This window comes from Seriola dumerili, unplaced genomic scaffold (genome assembly GCF_002260705.1).
Source record: "Seriola dumerili isolate Sdu_G_001 unplaced genomic scaffold, Sdu_1.0 BDQW01000002.1, whole genome shotgun sequence".
NCBI classification, from domain to species: Eukaryota; Metazoa; Chordata; class Actinopteri; order Carangiformes; family Carangidae; genus Seriola; species Seriola dumerili.
Genome location: NW_019174257.1, coordinates 1433181 through 1455868, shown reverse-complemented (window position 1 = coordinate 1455868; position 22688 = coordinate 1433181). Strand labels below are relative to the sequence as shown.

The 22688-nt window shown below is 42.2% G+C and overlaps 1 protein-coding gene across 1 annotated transcript in view; it reads right to left on the bottom strand.

The window, feature by feature from the left end:
• Positions 1–1870: 1870 nt before the first annotated feature.
• Positions 1871–22688, bottom strand: part of LOC111237924 (insulin receptor-like) — a 79828-nt gene continuing 59010 nt past the window's right edge. The window contains exons 3-23 of the mRNA XM_022767620.1: positions 20701–20909; positions 20424–20557; positions 13985–14124; positions 13596–13740; positions 13288–13502; positions 12897–13023; positions 12441–12691; positions 11373–11540; positions 11068–11266; positions 9338–9470; positions 8715–8868; positions 8050–8198; positions 6181–6337; positions 5846–5942; positions 5511–5578; positions 5104–5333; positions 4503–4613; positions 4180–4342; positions 3917–4046; positions 3599–3733; positions 1871–3154 (exon numbers count right to left, since the gene is read on the bottom strand). Of these exons, the coding sequence (XP_022623341.1) occupies positions 2800–3154; positions 3599–3733; positions 3917–4046; positions 4180–4342; positions 4503–4613; positions 5104–5333; positions 5511–5578; positions 5846–5942; positions 6181–6337; positions 8050–8198; positions 8715–8868; positions 9338–9470; positions 11068–11266; positions 11373–11540; positions 12441–12691; positions 12897–13023; positions 13288–13502; positions 13596–13740; positions 13985–14124; positions 20424–20557; positions 20701–20909 (3470 nt within the window). The 3' untranslated portion in view covers positions 1871–2799. The remainder of the gene's footprint in view (positions 3155–3598; positions 3734–3916; positions 4047–4179; positions 4343–4502; positions 4614–5103; positions 5334–5510; positions 5579–5845; positions 5943–6180; positions 6338–8049; positions 8199–8714; positions 8869–9337; positions 9471–11067; positions 11267–11372; positions 11541–12440; positions 12692–12896; positions 13024–13287; positions 13503–13595; positions 13741–13984; positions 14125–20423; positions 20558–20700; positions 20910–22688) is intronic.

Genomic DNA, 22688 nt, shown 5'->3' with positions numbered 1-22688 from the left:
TTCTCTGACTCCAATTCTGTGGGTTTTTGTTGTTGGCAGAAAGCTGCCAACACTTTGGCTATACTATAAGTGCTGAATGCTGTTCCGCTAGATTGGCAACCACACTGGTCTGCCCCCCCCCCGCCCAAAAAAATTGTTTTTTAAAAAGTTCATCATCTCTAATCGTCTGCTGACTATCACCTCCCACGTCATCGACTGATGTGGTTAGAGAGTGAGAGCAGAGCGTTTACAGAGGTTCTGCTGTGGCCTTTGGGCTCCGATGGAAGTCGTAGTGAATTAGCGATCTTGAGAGACACAATGAGGGCTCAGCAATGAGGACCAATAACTTTTCTGTAGCTTTGTGTAAGGGTACAGTTGAAGGGAATGTTTTTGATTCCCAGCAGGAGGAACAAACCAGAAAAATGTAACAAATTCCTCTTAGAGTTATTGTTTAGCAAAATCCATCTGCCGCTGTATCTCTAGCAATCGATTATTAAGAAGGACAAAAAAGAAAACAAAGTCTTTCATGTGTGCACTCATGGGGTGTGGTGATGGTATCAGCTTTGCCAGCAGGCGGGCAAAAACAGGGGGGACGAGGGAACGAGCAGTTCCAACTAAATCCTGGAATGTCAGACCTGAGTGAAATAGCTGCTGCACACCGTGTCCTGACTGCCTAACTGCATGTGATAGCAGAGAGAATAATAGGATTAACAATCACTCACACTCCCTCTCTCTCAGACGCACTGAAAGATAAGAGAGACGGAGACACTCCCCCCCTCTCTCCGCTACCTGCTGTGGACTCTGAATACACTTGGAACTTTCCATATTTCTCTCCAGCCCTTGACCACAAAACGTGGAAATTTCCACCAGCCTGATTTTGAGCTACAAGTTCAGCAGCCAATGGGAAGCCTCAGGAAGACTGAGGAGGGGGAGAAAGAGAGAGAGAGTGCAGGAGGTGTGTGTGGTGCATAGCAGACCTAACAGAACGACAATGAGAGGAGACTGTAATGAGCGAATCTGATTAAAAAAAACCTTCCATCTTACACTGAAGTCCTGACCTGTGCCAGATCTCAGGTCAGACGGGAAGGGAACACTACTGCTTTCTGGTTTAAAGAGCTGGTGGTAATTCCCACCCTGCTCCGACTCAAGCAGCACAGACACAACTGAAAAGCCATTACAGTTACGCTAACATAAGGAAGTACAATCACTAAGCCGGGACAAGCTCTTGATACACTCTCTAACCTCACTGACAGTTAACACTGACGACCAGCACAATCACATGAAAAGACATAAGAAACCTGTGATAACAAACACGTACAGACTTCGACTCCAGCGTGATCTGACCAGAGAAAGACAGCAGACACGGACACAAACACACATCAGGTGCACTTCAACCTAGAAAGACCTCATTCTCCTTTTATATAAAGCTTTTTTTTTTGGTTATTCCATTGGTTTTTTTTTTTCGTTTTGTAAAGTTGCCTCCAAATATTGACAGCTCTCAGTGGGAACAAAAAATGCAGTGAGTTGACAATATTTCGGGGCTTTCCCCTTTCCCATCCAGACGGAGCGAGTACTCGGGGGAGGAGGGGGCTGGAGGCCTAAGACACAGAGAGCACTGATGGTATATTAGTGTGATTTCTGGGGCTATAAAAATAGGAAAATTGAAAAAAACCCAGAAAGAAAAAACCTGGCAAAACAAAATACTAGCAAAGCTTCTGATGACAAATCTTACAAATATGAACTATTTACAAAAACATCAGTATATCATATTATATATATATATATAAAATATTGGTACAGAAATACCAATATTCTATATATACTATATATATATATATATATATATATATATATAGTATTATGATTCATTATATTTCTATACCCACTAAAATATATCAAAGCAGCAGCTATTGGTCAGTCTGAGGAACTCTTTTGTCCAATTCTTAACTGTTTAAATATCCTTCAGCCATATAGTGAGGACACAGAAATAAAACTGAGAGAGAGAGAGAGAGAGAGAGCGAGAGAGAGAGAGAGAGAGAAGAGAAAATAACAGTAAAGGTAAATAAATTAAAACTATTCACCAAACACCCGATGAATCTGTGTGTAGTTTGGAATTCTGCAGAACCAAAAAGAAAAACAAAACAAAAAAAAAAACAAAACAAAAAGAAAACATTCCTCTAGGAATAGATGTTTTGTTCTAGGATCAAGTCTTTACAAGTCATCCCACCGTTCCAAACTGATTAAGTCATTGTTCAAATGGAAATTAGTATAAGCGCTGATAGACACTTCTCTTTGTTTATAGGCCACATATAAAAAGGCCACTATCTGAGTAAAAAGATTTCACTTGGAGAAAACAACAAAGCACAGAAAAGTGGAAATGCAGATTACGTGGGGGAGAAAAGGAGGGACGAGTCTTGAGGAGGTTGAGCATAAGCAGCCTTCTTGGTTGTCTAAGGTTTGTTGTGTTCACAGTTTGTTTTTTCTCTCCGTTTCCATCACGATGAGTCCCGGAAACGTGGCAATAGTGAAAAGCAATAGATAGGTAATCTGGTAATAGATAGTCTGATGTGTTGTGGAGGAAGTTAAAAAAGTGTTACACCATGTTTGCATCCCTTGCTTGCCTGTGTTTGGCAGCCATGAGGAAGAAAATAAAAAGTCCTGAGATCTGTGTCTTTTTTGAAGGGCTTCTCCAAGAATAAGAAAATCATTAGAAAATGATGAGAGGAACATGAAGGATACAGAAAAATGGACTGGAAGAGAAAGAAGGATGGTAAAAGGAGTAGGGAAGGTTAAACAAGTTCGTTTAGGAAACAGGAAATGTTAGGAAGGGCTGGATCTGGGCAACGATAAGATTCGTCCGTTTTTCTTGCCACCGTTCATGTGTGTGTAGGGGACGTGCTCCTCATAGTTCCCCCTGAGGGCCACCGAGGGCCCGCTGTCCCTGCCTAAACTCTCCTCTCTCTGTGAGTATGAAGACGGGTCCAGGGGGATGCTTTCCATGTTATCCAGGTCCAGGTCAAACTCTTCCGTCTCAGGGACTTTGTTCTCCTCGCTGTAGAAGAAGGAGACCTCCTGGAAAGATGGGTGCAGGTCCTCCCGCAGCATCTCGATGATCTCGTGGAACATCGGCCGCATCTTAGGGTTGTACTGCCAGCACATCTGCATTAAGTTGTGCCTGGGAAGAATAGTCAAGATATTTAAAAGAAAAAAGGGAAACAGAGTATTTAACAGGAAAAAAAGATTTAAACAGGAATGAGAAATGGCCACATAGAAGGTAGTGGACCATGTTGAAACGGATTACATAGACATTCAGAAATGGAGGTAAAGGATAATTACTGGAGAGCTAGATTATCCCAGATTTACCAATACGTGAGGCAGCATGTACCCAATGTAAACAATGACTATTTGACAGTGTAATATATTTTGGAAATGTCAGTTAGTTGAAAAACAACATTGAAAACTTTGGAATGATAAAATTTCCGCCTATGTAAATGTGTTGCAATACAGAAAAGATTTCCACATAAATCATAACTATAACTTTAACTTGCAGCCAAGACACTGCGTCACATTGTCTGGTTAACTTCATGTTAAAGGGTAAAACAGATTAGTATTTACTCACATTCTCTCAGGGCAGTTCTCTGGCCGGTCTAGGTATCCTCCATCCATGACAAACTTTAGAACCTGTTCATTGGATAAACCCTGGTACGGCTGCTCTGCTAACGTACTGATCTCCCACAGCACAACGCCAAATGACCTGCAGTAACACACACACACACACACACACACACACACACACACACACACACACACACACATACACACACACACACACACACACATACACACACACACACACAGCAAATGTGATCAAATGTACCAAGAATGTAATCAAGATTGCAAAGACAGACTACACAGCAACTGCTCAGGTGTGCCTTACCAACAGTCAGAGTGGGCAGTGAAGACTCCGTCCTTCAGAGACTCTGGAGCCATCCACCTGACAGGAAGCAGGCCCTTCCCTCCTTTACGGTAGTAGTCAGTCTCATAGATGTCTCGTGTCATACCAAAGTCTATGAGAAAGAGAGAGAGCTCAACACACCTTCGCTGTAAGACCACAATAAAACATTTTCCTATTGACAATGACACTTTGTAACAACACCATAACACAGAACTAACAAGGAAAACAAACGCAGGATACAGTACCTCCAATCTTGACAGTGAAGTCCTCTGCCACCATGCAGTTCCTGGCTGCCAGGTCTCTGTGGACAAACTTCTTGGCATTGAGGTAGGCCATGCCGTCTGCAATTTCTGCAGCCATCTGGATCATCTCCTTCAGTGTGGGTGGTGGACGGCCTGACGGGTTGTTCTACAAAACAAACACAAAAAGACATTTATGCAGTCTGTCGGTGATGAGTGGACATATCAGAACTGAGCTTCCTTTAGCTGTAGTTATTACTTCAACATTACTCCACCATACACTGGGAGGAATGTTTGAAATGCAGAGATGGGATTTCAGTGAGACTCACCTCAGAGTCTGGCCTGAGACTCCGCAGGTAGCTCTTCAGGTCACCGTGGGTCATCAGCTCCATCACTACCAGGGTGGGCTGAGCTTTGGACACCACACCTAACAGACGTACCTACGAGAAAAACACATGCGGTCATGCGCATGCAAACTGTAATATGTTTACACCGGCTGACTAATATGACTAGTAAACACAAGGAGTTGATGTTAAATTGTACAAAAATTGTCCATCAGTACACAAAGTCAATTCTCTCTTCATCAGCAGGAAAATTGCTCGACATGATCTTTCCAGCTGACAGCACAACATATGGCAAGTTAATTTGGTGCTTAGTATGTTGTTTAATAAAACAGTAACAGTAGGCACAATTGCTTACCAAGTGTAAACATTTGTTTTGGGAGTCAAACTGTGTGTCAATATGGCAGCATCAACACAACAAGTGAATCATGATTCTGTGAGTCACACATGTTCATGCCGTTCATGAAAACTGTAATATACTGTAATTCACAAGTGTAGTGATGGCTGCCTCAGTGTCCCTGTTAGTCAGTAGTAAGCTGTCAGAGGAAACAGTTTGAAAAGCGTTTTTTTTTCCCGAAGCGTGTCGTACCACATGGTGACAACTGAAGGCCTTCATGACTGAGGCTTCGTTGAGGAACTCGATCCTCTCCCGCAGGCTGGCCGATTCATTGACTGTTTTGACGGCTACGCGCGTGTCCGGGTCTCCTTTGACGATGTCCTTGGCGATTCCCTCGTACACCATGCCGAAGGAGCCCTGACCCAGTTCTCTGAGCACTGTGATCTTCTCCCGGGGAACCTCCCACTCATCAGGAACATACACTGCACAAATCAGACAAACAGACAATTACCATTTTGATTAAATGAACCTGTCACAAATTACCATGAGGCAGTATCTATCTTTATGAATACAGTGTTCATAGATTTCACGATATGCAGAGAAATCACAACATGTTGTACTTCTTAATCTTAGTCATTTTCTTGTGATGCTCTTCTTACCGTCGTTAGCACTGATGTACTCAGGGTTTGAGGAGGCGATGAGAGGTCCTGTGGGGCCTTCTGTTTGCCTGTAACACAACCATAGAATGCATCTAAGAAGCTGAAAACGCTAATAAAACGTGAACTTTCTCCGGTTTGTTTTGACCTTCTTGCTTCATACATAATCTGTCTTGTTTATTTGTAGCTACTGGGCTCAGAGTATTCAAACAGACTGCATAAGTTTTTAAACAAGACAAGCACTGTTGCCTCTCTGATGTCATAGGGTGTGACCTGCACAGTTCGTGTCCAACAGGCTGGATCACTCTGATAAGGAGCCTACCAGTCTAAGATCTTACCTCTTCTTGAAGATCCAAAAGACTCCACCTCCCACAAACAGCAGCAGGATGAAGCAGATGACTGGACCAATCACAATCCAAATTAAACCCGGATCCGCTGCAATAAACACAGAAGTGAGGAGTCAGTTCACGCAGTAAAGAATAATAATGTGTCAAACAATAATTACAGAGCTGAAATAGACCTTGGTTATTAAACATCCTCGCCTGCTCTAACCAGCAGTGAGTCAGTGGCATCAACGTATAAGCAGTTAATGAACTTCCAGGTGCATGAGAGTGATGCATGACTGTTATATATGTGAGTTCAGTTAAGTCAGACATATAAACTCCCGCCTTACGGTTGGGCATGAAGAAGTAAGTGGTTTCTGTAAAAGAGCCGTTTCCTGCCAAGGAGGTGGCGCGGACCCTCACGCTGTAGTTTCCAGGCTGCACAAGCGAAAGTTTCGTGCCACCTGACTTGAGGTAGGCTGGCCGTGACACACAAGCTGTGTGAACCTGAAAGAAAAAAAAACAACAAAAAAAAAATAACACACTTCAGTATGAGGAATCACGGGGGATAATGACAAGTGCTAAAACAAGGGAATGAAGATTATTCAAAATTGCAATGAAAAGGCAAAACAACTTGGTTGATAATAAGATAATGTCAAAGATTCACGCTAAATATTTTCATGTTGAATCAAAGTTAACTCCATTCAACTAACTGGAAGTGATTTTACCAGAACTGTATTTTCACATTAAGGTTCTTTGCAACCTTTGTCCTGTTCAGCAACAGTAATCTGAGAAGCAATGTCCTGACAATAGAGCAAGTGCAAGTGTTTTTGTCTCTCATCTCAAACTGATGGTGACTTCACTCTTGAACCTGGAGTCGATCCACTACATGTTCTCACACTGGGAAGCACATCAATAATTATGCATTGTCTCACTGGGTCTGCAAAAATAATGGTGGAAATGTTTTGGAAGTGGAAATACTATGGAACACAATGTAAAATACAATAATACAAGTAAAAATGTAGGAATCAACAAATGTATGTCCATGAGTCTGTCAACCTGATGCATTCTGGGAAGTAAACTTTTTTCAGGGCACTTAATTCTGAAATGGCTTATACAATTTGGAGTTTAAATATTTTATTGTATCATATCAAATGTATAGTACTCAGTGCTCAATGGAAACTTATATTGAAAATATATTGTTAGTGGTCGATGTCAATGAAGAAAACCTCCAAAACTTGGTTTTATCATTCACAACTTTAAGCATGTATGCCACTTAGATGGCCCGTCAGTCAGAAGTCTGCTTAGAAAACATGTTAAAATTCGCCATAATTCACCGTATGTGTTTAGTCTCACCATATGCCACCACTGCACAATAAACCAAATAATTCATCTGAACCTCTGACATGCTCCAAACACATTTTTATATAAATCCAGATCAGTTTGTTTCCACTGCAGCGTGTCAGTATTTGCTGTGTTTTCAGTGCAACTTAGTGCACTGGAGATGTCGTCTGAGATCAGTCCATCCCTGCCACTGCATTCTAGTCTTCCTTCCTGCCTCTGTCACTATGGTAACAGAGCTGCTACTGGTTCCTAGGGTCAGGCAGTGCAGCAATGAATAGCAATGAGAGATGAATTCACACATTTACAGCAAGTAAACAACAACATGTTGTTTACTTACGCACACACATACACGCATGCACGCGCGCACACACATACACATACATACACACACACACACACACACACACTTAGACACATATACTATCACAGACAAGCACTTATGAGCACAAACACACAGACATAATAATATGCAAACACACGCAGCAGAAAGCATCAACACACACAGTGTAGCATTGGGAGGGAGTTTGTCAACAAATATTTCCTTTGTTCCTCTCTCCATATCCATCTCGTCCATATAAGGAACAGACAGAATTTGAGTAGATATAGCAAATCTCTCCTCTCCTACCTGCATCTTCTCCCCAGAGTCTACCCAGATCACTCCATCTCTCACCTTTGTGTTTTCATACGTGCCTGTTTCCCTTTAAGCTCTGTATTTCTCCTTCCTACAAAGTATATCAGGATCATTTCTGCTGGCTCTTTCCCACCCTCACCTCCGCCTCCTTCTGTTTATGAAAAAAGAAACCACAATCCCTCCTCTCCCTGACTCTTTCCCTGCATCCTCACATGTGAAAAGTTGGGTGATGGTTGATACTGACCTCTGTGTCTCCAACCTTCCTGTAGAACACCTCATACAGGATGATGAGACCGTTAGGGGAGCGCGGTGAATTCCATTTGATCAACACATAGGGAGGCTCGGCTGTCACTATCTCATGGGTCACAGGGCCTGGGATGTCGTCTGCTTTCTCTGCAGGTACCAGACATAAAGAAAAACACACATGTACGGTATCAGGCACCGTGTTTCCATATTGTTCTTAGTCTGGCCACTTTGGTCTCTGACTGCCTCTAGAAAGAAATCTGACACTCCCTGCATTTGGGGGCACATGTGCACAGCATACATTTGAGTTCATTCTGATCACTTATAACCTTTGTTAATGCTTAATTTATGGGGAAATCTCAGACAGGTGATCCTGTGATTTAGCTTTCCATCACTGATAAACCTGGGGTTGACAAAATATTAGAAACACCTGTCTAACGCAATACAATTAGATAGCACCACAAACTGAATCCTACGCAATGAGCATAAAGTTGAATCACCACCTCTCTGAAACAGTTTTAACAGAAACTGAACATTACAACCTTCATGAAGGTGGGATTAATTGCAGGACTGTTGCATTGGACTGCATTAGCTTAAACTGCTGTAGGTTACCGAATAAACCGGCGAGTGAGTGAATATAATGGCAAGGTTTGTATTTGTTCTTACCCTCAGGCATGGTTCGAGCACTGACATAAGTAGCCATGCTGCAGCGTTTGAGGTCTGTCGGATGGTTGCAGGCCATGATCTCTATTTTATAACTGGTAAAGTGGTGCAGGTTAGAGATGACTGTTGACTCCTTTGAGAACACCTTCAGCTCCACCTGAGCAGAAAAGATGAGAAATATAATTACTCCACTGGCATCAATGATTTACTGGTACAGCCAAAGTCCCTCGCACTGCAGTCATGTCAAATTATTAAAGCCCAGTATAAGCAATATTTCATCCTCTTCCTATGTCATTCTGAGGCTATACTACGTAGGAATATAGTACTCCTTCCATTTTCCTGGTAGTGATTTCAGACAAAACAAATATTTATGTGCTTTTCAAAAGAAACAGTATGTAAATTAGAGATTGACAATTTTAAATTCACTGATTACCATGGATAAAGCCACAGTTAAAAGGAATGTACAGATTTAGCAGAGCAGAGGACATCTCTTATTTTACATGAGCTTATCTTAACCCAAAAGATAGGATGGAAAAGTCAACAACATATGATCGGCAAATGCATCTACACAAGAATGATATACAGATATTAATTTGCACGGTATACAAAACTTAAGTGTTTGAGACCTTTGATCCTTCCTCGTCATCGTCTTCCGGGCTGGCTGTGGTGGAGCCAAACGGCAGGCTCGGGGCTGTGGTAAGGAAGTGAGGGGTTTGGGTGGCGTTGGCAACTCCCACTGAGCGTCGTCTCCGAGACGGTCTGGAGAAACAGAGCGACGGGTAAATCTGTTAGCAAAAGCTCAGCAAAACACAAACTGGAGAAAATAAGTCTTGAAGTCCCTGTAGAAGTTCTTTTTTGATTCGATTCTCCACTAAGTCTCGAGCAAGCCAAGATAAATTTTCAGCACAAAAGTCAGAAACATTTCATGTGTGTTGGACTCAGCAAATGGCAGATGGAGCAGTAGTGTGGAGGAGGCCAGAGAAGACCTCTGCTCACACTAACCTTTACAGTGTGTGGCAAGTTTGACTGCATGACATTTATCCACAAATACCACCTACTGCCTAGTGAGAAACCTACCAACCCTCACCACTGGGTGGTGCCAATGAGTAAAGTCCACTTTACTTTCAGGGGCTAACAGATGAGGTCAACCACGAAGGCCATGAACTCGAATCAAATTAAGACATAGAAGTCCTGCAGTGTACCTTTGTATATGCTCCAGCAGAATCAGTATTTATGAATTATAGAACCATCTTCCTTCCTCCACCATTAAGTGTCCTTGAGCGATGCACTTTACTACAAGCTGCTGCAGTGGAGCCTCTCCTTCACTGTACAGTCAAGTGCAGGACTAAGTTAATGTTGAAGCGATACTTGCTCAGGCAGGAGAAAAACACGAAGCTTCTTTCATCCCTTTGCGTGATGGAAAAAGACAGCACAGGGAGTTTTTTTCCCCCTGTACTTCAGTATATGGAGCTGACCTTGTCCAATTCAGTGGCATGGGTTCAAAATGCAGCTAAGGTGTGTGTGAGTTTGGGTGTTTGCGTGTGTCCAAATGGCGATCTGCATGACTGCACCCCTGACTGGCATGAATGATAATGGGCACAGTAATCACTCCCCTAGGGAAGTGGAGGGAGAGACTGTGGGTGTTTGTGTGTGTGTGTGTGTGTGTCAGAGGAGAGGGTAGGGGCACCGGGGCCCAGACAATCAGCGACCCCCACCCTAAGCCCCCCCACAGTAGTGCCCAGTACAAAAACAAGGGTCTGGATAACCCCAAAAAACGGAGTGATACAGTGTGGCTGGACAGAGGGTCTCCAGTGTTGCTGCTGCATGGCCACATACAGAAAACAACAACTCGAGAAGCTTTTCTTGGTGCCACTGTGACACCAAATGTAATGTAAACAAGTTTTTTAGACAAGGACAAATTCATTAAAAGTGGTGGCCAGACTGCTCTGCAGTACTGTAGGTGACATTAATGTGGCCACTGTAACAAGAAAGAAGCTCAACCTTGGCTTGTACTTGTTTGAAATTTCCAGTTCATAAATATAGCCGGACTACTGCGATTACTGATTGGTCACTTCAGCCTCATTTAGAAGTAATGATTTTTGGCATCTTAAACTTAAAGATTCCCTCAGAACCTTTGGGGAAAACCAAAGTGACTTAAGTCACTTGTGATCTCAGTGATAGCTAGTCATAGCTACAATGACAAAATGACAGACAGTAACAAGTGAAGTAAACTGTATTACTGTTGATCTTAAACATTACCGTCACTCTAAAACACTAGACAAAGACTCTACATGTGAAAATGATGCTGACACAAGGTCATGAACTGTAACATTTAATCACAATCCGAGACGTATACCTGCTCTCAAAGACTTCATTGTGGAGGTAGTTCTCAAAGGTCTTGCGGTACTCTATTTCCTCCTGCTCCTTCTTTAGCTGGTTATCTGTCTTAGGGCAGGCGCAGCACCTGCCTCCTGAGGTGGGCTCATCTGTGTGGTTCCACTTCTGTTCATCCTCACTGTCCAGGTGAGTCGGGGTACGAGACGGCAGCTTCATTCCTGGGTAGGAGAAACAGACGTGAGGGAAAGCCAGAGACACAAATGTGAAATGAGCAGCAGCTGATTTGTTTGCAAAAAGTCCCCTGGGCAACCTATGGAAACTGACCTTGCAGGCAGTAGTCGAACTTGTAGAGGTCACTGTCCTCGGGCTGCTTCCGACAGATGACCCGGTAGTGGGTGATGTTGCCATTGGGACTGGTTGGATGCTTCCACTTCAGGATGATCTGGGAGGAGGAATTGGAGGAGGAGATGGGGTCTAGAGGCACTGAGGGCTCTGAGAAGGACAGAGGAAGACAGCGAGATAATAGTCAGGACAGCACTGGTATTATATTACGTTAGGCCTCATTCACACTGACTTTAGCCCTAAAAAAACACAACCCCAGTCCTGCGAGGACCACCGGCAAAAAGCAAAAAGACACAACAAGTCACTGCGTTAAATGTAATAATATCAATTTAAACTGTACTGCACCTACAAAAGGCCTCACTCAAAACGTCATTCAAAATCAAATAAATGAATCAGTTGATCAGTTCATTACTGCTTCTCATTGCCTGAAGGTTTCCTGTGGAGTGAGGATTCTTGACTGCCTGTGGCACCACTGCATGGGGCAATGAGTCGCTTAGGTCCCCATTTGTTTTGCACATTTTCTATGCATGTGTGTAGAGGTGACACTGTTCACATTCCTACCAGGGTTTCTCTCTGTTACTATGATTGACAGTTGGTAGCGATAACAACCCAAGAAACATAGTGGGGGTGGGGGAGTGGATAGAGGACTGCTACCAAGCAAACATAGATGTAAACAATGCCGGCTTAAAATATGGAAAACATGCTGCAAATTATTTATGAAGAAGGAAATGCATTCAGCATGTTTGTTATGCCTGAAAGACACAGCACAATGTGTTTTGGTGAGTGACACTGAATGTAAACAGAGCTGTATTTATTTCCAGAGTAAACTCCACAGGGTAATTTTAGGTCAAGAAAGTCAAGTCCAAAAAATTGTGAGTCTGTATATAATTACTTCAACATCCATTTGTAAAGTCAGATATTCTCTACAGCCAGCTGAACAGTTTCCATTGAATACAATGTCCAGAACAAAGTACAAAGTCTGTAAAAAAAAAAAAAAGAAAAACACACTTTTCAGAAATGTGTGCATTTTTTTAATGAGGTAAAACTCACTGGAGGCGTTGGTGCGGACGTAGATGATCTCGCTTTTGGCTCCATGAACCTGGTGCTCATCAGATGCAGACAGTTGGGTTTTAACCATGATGGCATACTGGGTCCAGGGCTTCAATGGTCGGATTAAGTGCCCCGGATCCTCCACTTTCTTGCCGTCCGTGGAACGGGATGGAGGATCAACATCAGCAATTGCCCAGCTGTTAGAGCCACACGCGTCCTGGCCATCAAACTCTGTCACATTCCTATATGGCCTGTGGCAGATGGAAAGAAAGCAGTCAGAAGAAATGAACCAGCTACTCAGAGTCAGCTTCAGATCTAAGTCCTCTAATTTCTGATATGTTTTTCAGTGAGAATAAGCAAGGCCAGTCAAATTGAGCATGGCCGTTGCTCAATGAGACTAAATGCTGTTCTATGATGTGGTGTGAAAAAAATCCTTGTTTATTGTCTAATACTTACGCCTCTTTGTAGAGAACCATAAATCCCAGCAGGTCTCTGAAATCTAACGGCCAAAAGGGCTCCCACCTCAACATAATCATACTTGATGTGGTCTTGATTACGGTGAATTTCAGCAGCTTGGTCTCACCTAAGGGACGAAACAGACGATGCTCAGCACATGCATAGGGTAAAAGAGCAAAGTGGACAGCAGACAAGGCAATACCCAGCCATAATTAACCAAAACCAATGTAGATATGTCTGACGACTGAAACAATCAACAATGAAAAAATTCTAGAACAAGACACACAAGGACTAAAATATTAACATTTTAAAATAAGAATAATCAGAAATGTAGTGGAAATAAGCATAGTGGCAGATGTGATATCATCAAGCCCATAAACGGTTATCTTACAGGAGGCTTGGTCCCCGTTGTTGCGTACGGCAATGTCATTCTTTTGGTTGCGCTCCTTGGTTCCCGTTACCTCCTCCATCTTTCTGATTTCTGACATGCAAAGTTTGGAGTTGTAGTGGAAGAATGTACGACCACGCTGGATGGTTAGATTGTGCTTGGACCAATCCCACAGTTCTCGCAGGTTCTGGTTGTCCAGCGCATAGAGGGCGAAAGTACTAAGAGAGACGATGGGAAGACAGAAATGAAATATACTGTTTGTTTAAACTAATATCCCTTCAGAGGAGAGGAGAGGAGAGGAGAGGACTTACTCTGCCTCAAGATGCTCGCCCCTGATGATGCGTAGTTTGCGGAGGAAGGAGAGGGAGACCAGGGCGTAAGCTCTGCGTACAGTCAGGTAGCCTGTGATCTCCTCAATCTGGCCCAAACTAGCCTCCAACTCAGCAGCTATGTTATCTGTGAGGAGACAGACAGTTTGTTATATTGATATCCACTAGGTGATGGCAGAAGACAGACAGATGGTCATATGATAAGACAAATACACACATATGAATGTACAAGCAGACAGACAAACTAATTGAATGTAAGTCCTGATGAAGAGAGGAACACAGACTGATGGAGGAAGGAGGAGACAGAGACGGCGAGAGAACTGGCACCTCCACAGGAGGCCCAGCAGGCGGTGAAGTGTAGTAGTACTCACTCCCTCCTCGAATCTTGATGATCATGTTGCCGTGGAGAACAGTGCAGCCTCTTAAAGCCTGGGCCGAAGTTACTGAGTCAATTGTCTTATTTCCCACACACAGTTTAGGACACAGGCCTGCACATGGCGAACAGGTCAACCTAAACACACAGAGACATGCACACAGATTAGGACCTTCAACACAACAACAACAGCCCAATGGATGAGGTGAAGGTGTGTGTGTGTGTGTGTGTGTGTGTGTGTGTGTGTGTGTGTGTGTGTGTGTGTGTGTGTGTGTGTGCGTGTGCGTGTGCGTGTGTATGCGTCACATGAAAAAAAAAATTTCATGCATTGTTAATGCAGATCAATACAGAAAAGCAGGGACATTATATGCAGTTAATCAAAATGTGATTATGATACAAAGCTGCATGACAACTAAGGCTGCAATGTTCATCCGTGCAAACAACCGATGTCACAATTATTTCTAACATAACAAGCCAAGTGTCACGACGCTTGGAGACATCGCAGAAAAATTAGAGAAATGCCTTCAGCAGAAAAAAAAAAACAATCTGCGTGCAGATATCAGAAATGGAATGGCGCAGGACTGGATGGTATGAGGCAGGAACTCTCAGTGACGTACTGTTGTGGCGTGGGTTGAGACCGAGAATGACATGGCATATTCAAACAACAAAGCTGAATCTGTTCAGAGGAATTTAAATGATAAAAAAAATTCTTCGACTCAATGGAATCTATTCTGACTTTTAAACACCGGCAGAAATCTGGCCTAATATTTAAGCTCTTGTTTTCACCTTGTTCCTAAGTTTTAGTTCTGTTCTCTGCTTTCTGTGAGCATATTTAACAAATATGCTCACAGAAAGCACAACCTTTATAAGTTTCACAAAATATTAAAGAACAAAGATTTTCTAATTACTAAAGTGATTGGAAGATGTATGAAATTTGTGTGAAAACAAACTTAACAGTGAAAAAATGACCTTGAAAATCAGCATTATTGAGTGTAAGGTTTCACAAAGTGATCTTTTAAAATGAGTGACAACCAAACAGAACCTTGCAATTCAATGAGTGAGCTGTGATGTATTCAGAGGTGAATCTGTATAATTCTCTCAATTAATTTGATAAGTCCCACAGTGATTCTATAGGCTTTTAGGAGCAGAATTAGATTACGCAATCTCTCATCCACATCTGAGCCTCCTTTATTTTTATCAGCGCTGAGTGATAGAGGAGAGAGCTTTCTCATCCTTTGCTTCACACACACACACACACACACACACACACGGACGAATGCACAATCACAGACAACAAAAACATCATGACTGAAACACCAGCTGCAGTTCCCAACAGGCTTTCCTCTGTTTATCTCGCTCTTTTTCTCTCTCCTTCTCTCAGCTCTATGAGTTGCGTACTTTTCCTGCAAACATGTGCTTGTGCATGTGATCACATGCACACACATATACTGAGCAATGAGGCCTTAATAGTGCTGCCTTTCAGGAAATTCATTCTCAAAAGGCAGGCCTTGTCTAGCAAGCAGCCGGGTACATGCCATACAGAGAAAAGGGAACCGATGCTTCATTCACAAATGAGCACTTCTTTTTTTTTGAAGCCCCCTTGAAAGAACATAATCCCTCTCTTTAATTCCACTTCCAGCCTTGACACCCCTAACCACAACGGGCTGCCTTACACATAAACTAAAGTGCTTTATTTTGGTTGGTGGGCGACCTCAACATAGCTCCCAACATTAGCACTACATGACAGGTTTCCTCACCCACCAACGTTTATTCAGAGGGAGGAACGTTGGATCAAAATCTTATTTCTTGAAAAATGGATCTATAAATCAGAGGAGGGCAGGGGATGAAATCTGCCATTGAGTGGATTTTGAAGCAGTCTGATCAGAGTTTCAAAACTCAAAGTTAAGGTGACAATGACATCAAACAGCAGCCTTAACAGGCACCTTTACAAAGCAGACCCTGTGCCAAGGGAACGACTAACAAAGGATGCTGTTGTGAGGGGTCCATGCAAGCTCCGCATGAACTGCCATTTGTAAGCCCGCAGTGTTTTAATTCTATGTTTATGCAACTCTTATTAGAAGCCCCCTCTCCAGGAAGCAACCCCCCACCCCCCAAACCGCCAGGGCATGCTATAGACGCTATTCACCATAGTGACATGAAACACTGGATCCCAGGGGTGCTGTTTTGGTCCTTGTCTGGCTTTTCTTGTCCACCCTGAGAGAGCCAAATGACCCACTACACACCTGGCTTCTCCTAGTTTCCATCTTATCATGCTCTTAATAATTTAAATCCATCGGTGGCCAAATCATTGTTTCCCCTCTATGACTTCTGAATGAATGGAAACACACTGTAATGATCTCTCTCAAACAACAGTGAAAAGAAAAACTTGAGGATATTTTGCATGTCTCCCTCTCTCTTTTCTCCCACATGGAAAATCGTATATTCAGCTCCTCAAAAGTAACGCTCTAGTTGCAGTGTAGAAAGAGAGAATGTTTTGGGCCGTTGTACTGAAAAACACAGACACACAGGCAGACAGGCTGGGTCCAACGGCAGCTCTTAAAGGGACAGTGTTTATCTGTCCGGCTGAACTCTGTGACTTGGGCTCCAGGGTCTGCTAGAACCATCTAGAACAGAGGCCGCAGCTGACGCTTGGGTTTGGTTTTGGGCCCAGGCCTGGCGGAACCAGACCAAGTGCACACAAGCACACACACACACACACACACACACACATCTGTACTACTGTGCCGTCACAGCTTCCAGGAAAAATGAGCAACCTCTTTTCATACAGTAGATGTGAGCGAGTGATGGCCAAATATCAGGAGTGCACAGCTACCTGTCTGAGGAGACAAGCAGAGACAGACGATGCAGCTACAGTGTGTAGAAATTAATGGTGCAGCGTACATGTTTAAAGTATATGTAAAAACATATTTTTATCATGAAGTGCATTTTATCATCAAAAATACAAAGTGCTGACCTGACAGTTCGCATGTCAGAATCATGAGACAGTTTTGATCGAACATACTAATAACTTTATATTCTGAATATCCAAACTAACACTAGTATTTTGTTAATTCTAAAATTAGCACAATACTATAGAAAAACACCAAAGGGAGGCAGGATTTTACTATCCAACAGTTTATTTGCATCACAGAAACACCATGATGCAAACCTTTGGGTCTCCATTTCTGTCGAACATCCTACTCTTTTTCAATCCTCACTGGTGTGTGTGTGTGTGTGTGTGTGTGTGTACGCATCTATATGATGTGTGCCGTGTGCCTGACTATCTGGGTGTGTGTGTGTCTGGGAGTAGCATCTGCCTGACTCAGCCACTGTGATGACGCTTGTTCTTGCTATTACCAAACCATAGCAGCAACGCACACACACAAACACACACATAACATACCTGATGTTGCAACTGCAACAGAATCCCAATGGAAAAGAAAAGTCTTGTTTATCACATAATGTGCAGCACACATCACATACATCTGTGTGCAAACACGCACAAACAAACACACAGACATAAGTGATGCCACTCTGCCTTATGCCTCAGGGTGTATGACTGAGACTTAAAGCAATGTTCTTTTCTGTCTAAGCACCTGATAATCCCTACAGGCTGGCAGCATGCAAGGGAAAGTCAATCTCTCTCTTACACTCACACACACAAAATACATTTAGAGAAAGTCATTTTAGGTTGAAATCTCTGTACCATTTCTGCTGAGTGTACTAAAAGTTCTGCACACATGCGTGTGTTTTATTTACTTAATAAACACATCTATATATACACCATATACACCACTCTCCATCTGGACACAGTGGACATTTCCCTCCAGCCTGCACCTGGAAAAAGCGACTCGACCATACACTTAACTGGGAACAAGCTAATGTAGTCAGAAATGCGTTCTGTGCACATAAACACTCAAATAGATGTACGCACACACACACATACAAATAAATACACACAAATACAAACATGCAAACATACAGGTATACCAGAAACATACAAACACCATCAATCATCCAGCCACCTGTGGATTTAAGTGATGCCGACAACCTGCTCTTATTAGAACAAACTAAAACTATCTGTGCTTCTTTTTCACTCCCTCCATCTTTCCTCCTTCTCTTTATCCTTATCTGAAATAAACAGTAATGCTCTGATACTAATGAAGACTTCTATCATAGCTTAAATACACAACGTTTCTTCTTCTTGGTATGTGTCTTGGCATGTGATAATGTTTTTTTTTCCAAGTATGACTAGCCTGGCAGCTCCTGTCATTGCTGTTTTGTCAGATTTGCCAGAAGTATTTCATCCATCACGTTTCCACTGGAAAATGTTTTGTCCTTTTAGCCCAAACCGATGTATGTGTTTTGAAAGAATGCAAACAGTAGTGGTTTCAAAACACGTACTTGGCCCCAAAACAAAAACATGTCCTCCTTATTTAGCAACTGCTACTGACACTAAATGAGGAAGACAGTGATGTTCCTCTACCCCCCTTTACTACGAGTAAGAATGCTAAATAAGGTCATGCCCTTGCTTGTTGCACACGCAGACAAAGCTGTGAGCTAAACAGGGCCAGGTGAGGTCTAGACAGTGTTTTGAGGTTGGTTTTACATTCAAAGCGCTTGGCTGTCACTTTTATCCAGGGCCGTTTATATTAAGATAAGAGGTTCGGTGTGCTTAAGGACAAATGGCTTTTGACCAACTGTGTGGCACACTCTTCTAACCACCTTAAAAACTGTCAGCGCACAATATGCTCAAGACTATATCTGACTTTCAATACATCCACCAAATCCTCACTATCAATCAACACTTCCTATTGCGAATTTACTATTATTACACATAATTTTACATATATATAATTACACTTACATATATATAATTTACATATTTCACAAATTATCTCATGTGAACCGCTCAACCAGACTAAGTAAACAGGTCCCAGACAGACTGTAAAGTTGAACCCAGGTTACTACTGAATAATCCTTCCAATGGGAAAATAATTGGCTGCTGGGTGCATAAAGACGCAGTCACATTATTTCACTCCAGTGCACCCTTGCAGGCTGTTTCTAAAATAATCAATACTTGAGTATGATTAGAAATGTTGCACAATGCTGACAAAAAAGTGTTTTTTGTAGGCAACAAAAAAAGGTATAAATTAACAAAATATATGCATATAATCTGCATACTTAAATGCTTAGAAAACTCTGTTCTTTTATGTCAGTTTGATCCGGCTTTGACTTGATGCAGCTGTGTAACCACTGAGGATAGAACATGATGTGTCCTGTGAAAACACCAGGGACTCATTTACAGAAACTGAGATTAGAAAATTTATTTGCAGATGAAATTATGTAGTCTCGTGACTGTATGGTATATTAGTATGTGGTGCTACTGCGTAACTTATCATACCAACATTAACTGACTGCTTTTTATTTTGTGAGTCATACAACTAAAGTTTCAACTGAAATGATTAACTACTAAGTACTTTGTATTCAAGTTTTTACAAACATCATATGTGGTCTTTTCAAGATACTTGACAGTAGAGATTAAGAGATAGGGAATTTTATAGGGAATTTTAACAATGTGGTTTCTCTCATGGGCTTTAAAACATTCACATTATCAACTAGTCTTTTGTGGCCCTCTGTGTGCCTGTGATTTGGGGTGCGCATGGGAGCATGCTGCATGCATGTGCCAGCACTGAGCTAAGTCAGCAATCACAATACATGGTTATTTGTTGGATACAACGTGAAGCAATGAAGCTGTATATATTCTTCAGTTATTTATTCATTTGTCACAAAGCATTTGGCAATTAAAATATTTTTTTAAATATTAAAAATATTTAATAAGAGGCACATCTTATATAGAGTATTATTTAATAATTAATTTAAGAAAGTGTCACCACCCCCAGTCAGCTACCACCACAAAGAGAATAAAATTTTTTTGGGAAACACTGACTTGATAAGAGCTTTTTAACAGCAAAATTAAAATCATAGCTAAAAGAATAAAACATCCAAAATAGTTGAAATAATCATATTCATCGCCTGCAAGGTCACAAATTAACCAGCTAAACAGCACTGCTTACAGTCGCCAAAGAGGCAAACAGCAGGTGATGTTTTGCCCTTTTCTTTGCTCTTGTACTACGTCTATTCAGAATTTGTTCTCAGCAACACAGCTGCTTCTCCACAGAGGAGAGGAGACTTTCCATAGGGGAAAAATACCTCTGCCTTTCTGTTTGATCAACTTCCAATCCATCATCTCTTGTGTGCAAATGTTATTGAGTGTGTTCAGTGACCACAATTCACTTGCTCTGCTGAAGTCACAGTGGGATGATTTGTTGTGGGTGACAGTTACATCTCCGATCATATAATGATGGGCCACTATCAATAACACAGCTGTGTTGATGGTGGCATTAAAGATGTATGTGTGTGTGAGCCAGACGTACGTAGTGGAGTTTATAGTGGTGTATCCAGAAGGACACTCTGTAATACAGGCCCCGTTGTGGATGACATATTCATAGCAGCCCGACTCCCGATCCTGGTTCAACTTCTTCGTCTGCTTACACTGGTTGTGAAGTTCCTGGATTTGAACAAGAACAAAACACAAAACATGTATGTTTACACAAGTGCATGAGTTTACTATATCTACATTTGTGCTAAATATATGATATATATAATATGATATAATATGAGTTCGCCTTAAAAATTCCAGTTGTTACCAACCTGGCAGAAGGAGAAGCTGATGCAGCGCCAACCCCTGAAGACATAGTATCCAGGAGGACATTTCTCTACACAGGTGTTCCCATGCTGGAGGTTTCTGCAGGCCACACAGCTACTTGCATTACCTGGCTCAGAACAGCCACCCAGGCACTGGTCATGGCAGCACTGTCCCTGGCGGCTACACGCACCATGCTTACAGTTGTCCAAGCACACTGAGGAGAAGAAGGAGAGGAGAAAAGGGAGAGCAGTGGTTAATATCAGATTTGACAACAGTGGTCTCATGTTTTATTTAGTACTCTCATGATGTGTTCATGAAGATTGTAACTACTCCTGGCTTGGATGGCATTTGGAGATAAGTGGAAGACCAGTTGCCCAAAGTTCACAAAAATGCACAATTACCCTGAAGCAAAGGAATATAAAAACAAAACAACAAATAAACAGCATGGGGGTGCATGTAGGCAGGGATATTTCTCTCTGTCTCTGTCACTCTGTCTCACAAAACATTAAACCAAGAAGGGGCGGAGAGAGCCAAACCCTGTGGTCAAACTGACCACCAAGTGGTAGTTTGCTCTGATCTGAGAGCAACGATGGAACCACATGCATGTTTGGACATACATACACACATGAACATGGCTGCATGTACTATAAACAGGTGTTCTCAGCTCGGCCTTTTCCAAATTGCTCATTGGCTTACGTCAGGTTTCATCTGACCTATTGGGAAACAGCATTTGGTCAGTTGTGATTGGATTAGCAGTCAAGTTTGACCCGTGCACTGTAATGATCTAATAAACTAGCTGTTATTGCCTTGTCTGTGAGCCAGTGGAGACTCATTAGATCTCACCTTATAACAGGCACACAATGAAGGGTGCAAACAGGATAGGGACTCACCATTAGTCAGGGTTGGCCAGTATTTACTGTAGCTTTAAGTCCATTTTTAGTCTACTGTCATCCACTTTGGCAGGTAAAGAACCAGCAAGATGTCTAAAGTGATATATTGGCAGGTAAAATATCAGTGACTCACACCTTTAGATGACAACATAAGAATAGAGTCTCGATTTTCAATCAGGAAACTAAACTAAACTAAAAACACCAAACCAACAATCAGTGTTTCAGACATCTACTCCTTTCATTTATTTTGGAATACACTAGAAAAAACTGTTAAATATTTAGGCCATATCTGATCTCCGACTGGGTTTCCTGTTCATGACCCTGTGTGTTAATGGCCGTCCCTCACCATGTTTCTCACTATACTGTCAGCTTTGATATCATGTGCTAACTGAACCAAAAAGCGTCAGGGCAAGAAGCAGATCTAGGTCAAATAACAAGCTACAAACATTTCTTAGATTACGTGACCCTGCTTTGGGTCCTTTATAGGTGAGAGCAGCATCAAGGAAGGGAAGGGAGTCTGCATTTGGGAACATAACTTACATGATATCTGAGTTATTCTTACTATAAACAAAGCTAAAATCAGACAGTAGAACTGCAAAGCTACCTAACAGCTAAAATAATGGTAGAAATACTGTTTAGATCAGTGCATCAAACTGTTAAATAGATGAAAAATGCAATGGAGGCACAGTATGCCAACCTTCCTGAGATGCCACCTATGTGAGGACATCACATGAGCTCTCACTGCCAAGGATACAACTAGGACCCCCCCCCCTTTCTCCTGCATGGAAGGGCTGCCCATTGTGCTGCCTGAGTAAAAGCAGAGAGGACAAATAGGGTTGTGGCAGGAGGGGTGGAATAATGAGGTTAAAAGAAAGAACAATGACAAAAAGGACAGGAGGTCAAAATCGCAAAGAGGGAGAATGACTAATGTAGAAAAAACGTCATCTCTGACCTTCTGGGGTAGTTCATGCAGGGGTCGCTCCACTGCATTTTCTTTACTATGAGCTAGTAAACCCACCACTGCACACAGTTGTTTCTGACCCACAGAGAAAAATGCATAGCTCTCTCCTAGCCCTCCCCCTCTCCTCTGTCTGCTGTGTGTG